Raw genomic sequence first — 7,465 nt, 5'->3', positions numbered from 1 at the left:
GATATGTCTAATAGGAGGCAGGCCTTTTTCTATAAAAGTGAAAAATATCCCCATAAATCCTTGCAACCTACATCAGCAGTAGCTCCAGACTGGAATAGGGTGCTATTGTAGCAGCTGTAGAGGCCTCAGCTATCGGGGTCCCAAGTTGCAACTCCATGACAAGGTCTATGACCTCTTGTTGGGCTTCTTGGGGTTGGGAAGGGAGATGGATTGGCTAAGTGGGTTCTGTAGGACCCCGTTCACTCCACCTGTTCACCCACCACATCCCATTTGCACCATAGCTTTCCCGGTTCCTTATTAGGACCACCAACTAGCCTGGGAGGGTCTGGATGGGGTTTCACCTCCTTGGATGCTTCTTGCTCACCCTCTGCTGCCTTGCTTTCAAGCAGTGGGAAGGAGAGAGCATGTTCAGCCCCCGTCGGGACCACATCTCCAGCTGATGGCAAGCTGGCTCCCTGTGGATTACATTGGTGGGCTGAAACTGGTTGGCACGCTACTTAATTTCAACTTTTTTGTGACTACACACTTGGTCCTCTTTGTTCCTCAGACTGAAATTTTGACCACACAACCTTTAGCTTTGCTCACCGCCAAGCTCCTCTAGGCTAGGTTAGCTCTAATCCTCCAACTGACATAGCCCTGAGTGGCCTTAACAAGACGGAAGTCAAGATCCCTAATTTACCAACAAGCTTTAATAAAACATTCGGTAAACCTAAGGCATTTTGCCAACACCCTTAACAACCTCAGTCCTCACAGCATCCCTGTGAGGTCGATGTTGGAGTATCTTTGGCTGCAGTGGTCCAGAATCGAGCCCAATGCAGTTGCTAAAGACCATGCCTGTGGCACGATCCCACCACTTGTTGGAGGAATGACCATTAAGAAAATTTACCAAGATAGTAGTTTTCCCACCTCCGGACTTTGTTAGTTAGTGTTTTCCATTTGCTTGGGTTTATCCTGTCAATCCCTTTGCTAATTAAATCGCTGAAAAGTATATACTGGTAAGAATAGACATTGTCAATGGACTGCAAACAAAACTCCTTTCTGTTATTGATGATAAACCATTTCAGAGAAGACCAGGCTGAGTCTAAAGGGTTCAGGTAATTGTAAGAGGAAGGCAGAGAGAGTAGTTCGTGACCACAGGACTTGGCCACCTCAGGGCAACATATGATGCTTGTTAAGTTAGTGACCGATAGGACATGGGCCTGGGCCTCGGACTCTTTGTCTTCCTTTGGCCTCATCTCATCCTGAAGCCTTCTTTCTTTGACCACAATGGCACACTTCCCGTAGGCCTTCTTCGCTGCATCACAGAACTCGAAAAAGAGGCTGTCTTCTTGTTTGATGCATAACTCATCTCTTAGGAACATTCGATATTTCCAAGGCACCCATCCTTGACGACCACCAGCATGCACAATACACCACGTTGGAGTCTGCATGAAATATCCATCACTGAAATCTTCCCCAGTTACAAGACTTTCAGGGATGTCGGTTTCCCCAAAATACACGGTCTTAAATCCATCATATTGCAGTGTTCTCAGGGTTTTCAAATATTGGAGGCATTGCTTCCTCTTGATGCTGTCAAATAGATTTCTGCCAATGATGTTTCTTAAAAGAGGGTTTGCAAAGTGAGGCATGGTGGCTCCTCAAGTGTCTTTAGAAGCTTGCATGTCTCGCTCTGCGGAGATCTGGCCAGAGTGGCATGATGACCTCATAAAGGGCTTTCTTACAGCGGGGCCAGTCCCAGAGATACACTTTGGATTTCCCAGCATCATGGAACACATACTCAGAACGATTCCCTTGTGGCTTATATGATGTGAGAATGGAAATGCTATCCATATAAAATGTTTCTTTGATATCGCCTAGATTGCAATTGTGTTAGTTTTCTAGGGCTGCCATAACAAAATACCACAGGGTAGGTTACTTAAACAACAGAATTTTCTTTTCTCACAGTTCTAGAGGCTGGAAGTCCAAGATCCAGGTGTCAGCAGGTCTGGTTTCTTCTGAGGTCTCTCTCCTTGGCTTGTAGATGGCTGTCTGCTCCCTGTGTTCCTCACACGGCCTTTCCTCTGTGCGCATGCAGGTCTCTGTCCTAATCTCTTCTTACAAGGACACCAGTCCTATTGGATTAGGGCCAACCCGTATGACATCATTTTACCTTAATCAGCTCTTTAGAGACTCTCTCTCCAAATACAGACACATTCTTAGGTCCTGGGGGGTTTACCCCTTCAACATATGATTGGGTGGGGGGGGGCACAATCCAGCCCATAACAAAATCTTTTCAGAGTGATGACCTAAGTTTCTGACCCCTTTCCATTTGGTTCATGAGGATGGAGAGGAATATTTGCATTCATCCATCCATTCTAAACATATTTACTGAGCACTTACTAAGAACCAGGCACCAGACGTACAGCCATGACAGGTCCAGTGAGGCCTGCACGTGTGCATGGCATAAGTCTTTGTATGCACAGAATTCATGCCAGCTGCCTGTGCACTTTCACAAGCAAGAGTAATTTTCCAGGTGGCAGAAGAGGGTATGGCAAATAGCAAAAGAAAGTCAGCCTGCATACCTCCTTTCCCTTGGGCTGCCAGTTCTTGAGCTAATTCAATACCCCATCTGGAAAACACGTTTAATTTTACATACGCAATGCAAAATGTCAGCTTGCTTCAAACTCTAGCAGCTGCTTCAGTTTCCTTTGTTTGTATTTTCTTGTCCCCTTACTCAGAGTTAAAGATGTTTCATAAATGTGCATAATAGATTCCCTCAAATGAAGGCATGGAAAAAAATGACTGATCAGATCCTTTGCCCAACTGTTGAATGGATGAGGATTTTTCCTCCCACAAGGGTTTTCTTGGGACTCAAGCTGAGGCAACCCCAAGCAGTAAGACTTCCCCAGCCTAGCAAAGTTAACATGAAGCATGTGCCATCCAAACTGCCTCTCTCAGATCAGTGGGTTTGGGTTAACTTGTGGCCATTTTCTCTTGGGATTTTTCTTTTAGTAGTGGGAACCATTTTTCAGACCAAATTTGATATGGATGCCAAATATGTAGAACAGAAGTGTGGCTGCTCTGGCTGAAGTGGTAAGGTGGTCCCAGAGTCCCTTTGCTCAGCTACCACCTTTCTCCGTACAGAAGAGAATGTACAATATGTTATCTTTTGTGTAAATATATACGTGTGTGAGGGGCTGGCCCTGTGGCTTAGCAGTCAAGTGAGTGCGCTCCGCTGCTGGCGCCCCGGGCTCGGATCCCGGGTGCGCACCAACGCACCACTTGTCCGGCCATGCTGAGGCAGTGTCCCACATACAGCAACTAGAAGGCTGTGCAACTATGACATACAGCTATCTACTGGGGCTTTGGGGAGAAAAGAGGAAAAAAAAAGGAGAAGGATTGGCAATAGATGTTAGCTCAGAGCTGGTCTTCCTCAGCAAAAAGAGGAGGATTGGCGTGGATGTTAGCTCGGGGCTGATCTTCCTCACACACACACAAAAAATTATATATGTGTGTGTAAATGATAAATACATATGCATATTTGCTATATTTTCAAATATAAATAACAGAAGAATAAACCAAACATTAATTAAAAATGCTTCCCTATAAGAGAAGGGATAGAACAGGAGGGATGAAAAAAGCAAGAAATCTAGACTTGTCTGAATGTATCTTGTTTTGTAGTTTTGACCAGAAAATGTAAACATTTTACATTTTTTTAAAAAACAAAAGCAAAAAAAGAAAAATAACACAAAATGATCTCTAAAATATACAAATAAAACTGAAACTAATGAACCTAAATGCTTATCATGTCAGTAACGAAAAAAACCAACCCAGTAGCAATGTGTACACCTACCCCCTAGATCGGGGTCTCTAAATATTATTTGCTACTAAGGGAATCAGGGATCTTTGATTCTAGGTCTGGAGAAGGAAATGTACAAGATTAGCTTGGGACATCTTGTCCAGCCTTAAAGCAAGGAAGCCATCAAAGACTACCAGGTCTGTTGAAAGGACCCGAGAGTCAACTAAAGAAGGCTCCCGGGCCGGCCCCGTGGCTTAGCGGTTGGGTGCGCGCGCTCTGCTACTGGCGGCCTGGGTTCGGATCCCGGGCGCGCACCGATGCACCGCTTCTCCGGCCAGGCTGAGGCCACATCCCACATACAGCAACTAGAAGGACGTGCAACTACGACATACAACTATCTACTGGGGCTTTGGGGGGAAAATAAATAAATAAAATCTTAAAAAAAAAAAAAAAAGCAGGCTCCTGTGGCCAAAGGTGGAAGAATTTGAGCATCAATCAATGAACCAATCAATAAACAATGATTGCAATAAATGGAAGCAGAATGAATGTATAAAAATCTTTGAGTTCAAAATGGTACTCAAACAAACGAACAAAAAAATACTCGAAAAACCCATTGATTGCCTTTGGAGGTGCCTATGGAGGGCACCATCACATTATTTTGCCAATTAATAAGTAAAAGAATCAAATGCCTATCTTGCCTTTCCTTTCGTGGATTCTATTTCAGAGTGGGTATCGATGACATGGAAAAATGTCCATGATTAAATGCCTTTCTTGCCTTTCCTTGTGTGGATTCTATTTCAGAGTGGATACGCATGACATGGAAAAATGTCCATGATTAAATGCTTACCTTGCCTTTCCTGGTGTGGATTCTATTTCAGAAATGGGTGTCAATGACATGGAAAAATGTCCATGATTTATTGTTAGGTTTACAAAAGCAAGTTACAGGACCTAGAGTATGATTCATTTTTTAAAAATCAAACATCTATTTATGGATTTATATCTACACTTGCAGATCCAGGTAGAAAAGTGTCTGGATGACACAACAATTCTAACAGTGTTCCCTCTGCTGAGTGAAACAGAGGTAAGGATGGAGGAAGAGCGAGTGACTTCTGTATGACTGGAAATTATTCGCAACACACATGCGTTGCGTTTATAACTTAAAGGGTAATGAGACAGATTTTTTTAATTTCAGTTCTGACAGGTTAACAGGTCCTCGCTTTCCCCACTGCCCACCCCCTTCCCAGCCCTCCTGGGGGCACCTGAAATACCAGCAGTACTCTCACCACCCAGGTGCGTGTGGAGGTTTAATTAGCAGGTCACATAGCAAACATGAAGTGCACAGACAGCATATAAACAGAGTGTTCCCGGTGACCTCACTCTCAAATGCCATTCTGCCACACAGCCAGGGGTCCCTCCTCCCTTCCCCTGCTCTGCCTTCACATCTCTGTGTCTCTGTTCAGCCCATCCATCCCCCTCAACAGAGAAACCTTTGAATTGGCCAGCTGTGCTTCCTCTAGAACCTCTGGGAAAGGCCCTGGCCCCTTTGCACAAAGCATCTTAGTTAATCCTCACTGGGACCCAGGGAGTTGGAAGGATTATCACCCCATTTGCTGGACAAGTTGCTTAGGAAGAGAGGGCATAAGTGCCCCTTCTCTCTTGGCAACCAAGAGAAAAGTCCTCAGTAACATTTTTTTGGCGAAAGAGATTCTTTAAAAAAAAAAAAAAATCCTTCTAATATACCTTCTAGAGCTAAGGAGAGTTGACCAGGACCAAGAAAGCGTCTTACACTCCTTGACCCTCTCCAGAGCTTCGTTTCCTCACATGTAAGATGTCAGAATTGGACCAGGCAAGGGCTGAGGTTCATTTATCGTAAAATTTGATTTTTCTCTTTCTTGTGGAACAAAAAAGATGTGTGTAAGTGTGGATGTAAGAGTGAGTGTGTGTGTGTGGAGAGTATGTGTGTGGAAGTATGTATGTGTGCATCTATACATAAAGGTGTATTTTTATATTTACATATGTGAGTGTATGTATGTGTGCAGATTCATGAGTGTGTGTGTTTGTGTGTATGTGTGTGGGATGTTGTCTATGTGTATGTGAGTTTGTATGTTTGTAGGGGGTGTGCAAATGTGTGTGTGAACGTGTGTATGTACGTATGCATCTGTGTGTGAGTGTGTGTGGCCTGTGTTGTGTGTGTGAGTGTGCGGGTGTGTGCCTGTGTGAGTACCTGGGACCTGTGGGAGGCGATCCAGCTCCAGACGAGCTTCCTGTTTCCTCAGCAGCCGAGCTCACAGAGAACCCCTCCTGAGGCCTGGCCCAGCATGACAGCACTTCCCGCTGGACACTCCTCCCACGCCCACTCCCCGCCCCTGGGAAGGAGCTGGAACCATTAGTCAGCGTAATTACCCATTCTCTGCAACCTCCCTCAGCTCACGTCTTGTCTTCCTTCGCTGAGGCAAGACTCCATCCTGGCTTCTCCTATAGCCCTCCCCGGGGAGACAAGGACCAGCCCACAGAGCTCAGGGCTTCCTCTGGGCTCTGCCTGGAACAGCCACTCTCAACTCCGGTACGTCCAGGAATCGTCTGGGGGGCTTTACCACATTGCTTGTCTCTGGGCTCCAAGCTCAGAGGTTCTGATTGAATTGGTCTGGGGTGAGGCCTGGGCATCATTGAGATTTTTACAAGCTTCTATGTGATTCTAAGATGAAGTCAAGGTGAGAACCTCTATCTTAGCACAAGGCTAATCAGGGCCTGGTGGGGACCTGTGGGTGCAGAACGTTAGAGCTGCAGGGACCCCAGAGTTAGTCTTAAAAGGAATAGAACAAAAACCTTCCTCATGTAAACATATATGGGCTTTTTAATAGAAAAATTTGAGTTTTATATAAATAAAGATGGAACGTAGGGAATGAGATGGGGCTTCTCCTTGCTCCCTATGGTGGCCTGAGGAACCTCCATGGAACATGGTCTCTTAGTCAAGTCTGGCTGCTGTTACAAGTTTCCATAGATGGGGGCTTAACCAACAGACATTTATTTCTCACAGCTCTGGGGGCTGCAAGTCCAAGATCAAAGTGCCCATGGATGCGGTGTCTGGCGAGAGCCCTCTCTCTGGTTTGCAGACGGCCATCTTCTTGTTGTATCCTCACCTGGGGGAGAGCAGAGAGGGGGGAGGCAAGCTCTCAAGTCTCTTCTTGTAAGGGCACTAATCCCATCATGAGGGCTCCACCCTCATGAACTAATTACCCCTCAAAGTTCTCGCCTCCCAACACCATCACATTAGTGGTTAGGATTTCAGTATCTGAATGTGAGGGGACACATTCAGTCCATAGCACTTGGTTTGAGAACCTCATATCTGGTTCAAATCTGGTAGCTGTTAGTACTGTTCCCCAGACTTTTTGGCTCTTGGCCTTCTAGGCGTAGGTAGGTAGGATGACTTGTGGTTGAGAGTAGCGATGGGCTAGTTCTAGCCCTTGAGTGGCGGGTGGAAGTCATGGTGTCCCTTCCAGGCTGGAGAATTTGATCGTCCAGGTGAGACCCTCCAGAGCTTCTCCCTCCAGCACTGAGACCAGCGATATTTCTGAGAGTGACTGCTCCAGAATCCTGGGTCTCAGAGTGAGGACAGCAATGACATGGCACAGAGCCTCAGCTGACCTGCTGTGTGCACATGGCGTGAGAGAAATAAGCCTAGCCCAA

At 45.7% G+C, this 7,465-nt stretch overlaps 1 protein-coding gene across 1 annotated transcript; it reads right to left on the bottom strand.

Annotated features, from left to right (window-relative positions):
- Positions 1-337: 337 nt before the first annotated feature.
- Positions 338-1,628, bottom strand: C27H21orf140 (chromosome 27 C21orf140 homolog). The gene is given in 3 exon segments (XM_087417822.1): positions 338-364; positions 366-436; positions 887-1,628. Coding segments are annotated over 3 exon segments (840 nt in total).
- Positions 1,629-7,465: the final 5,837 nt, after the last annotated feature.

Source organism: Ceratotherium simum, chromosome 27 (genome assembly GCF_057802395.1).
Source record: "Ceratotherium simum simum isolate JZ-2026a chromosome 27, ASM5780239v1, whole genome shotgun sequence".
NCBI lineage: Eukaryota > Metazoa > Chordata > Mammalia > Perissodactyla > Rhinocerotidae > Ceratotherium > Ceratotherium simum.
The sequence above is the reverse complement of the archived record's forward strand: the minus strand, read 5'-3'. Positions and strand labels throughout refer to the sequence as shown.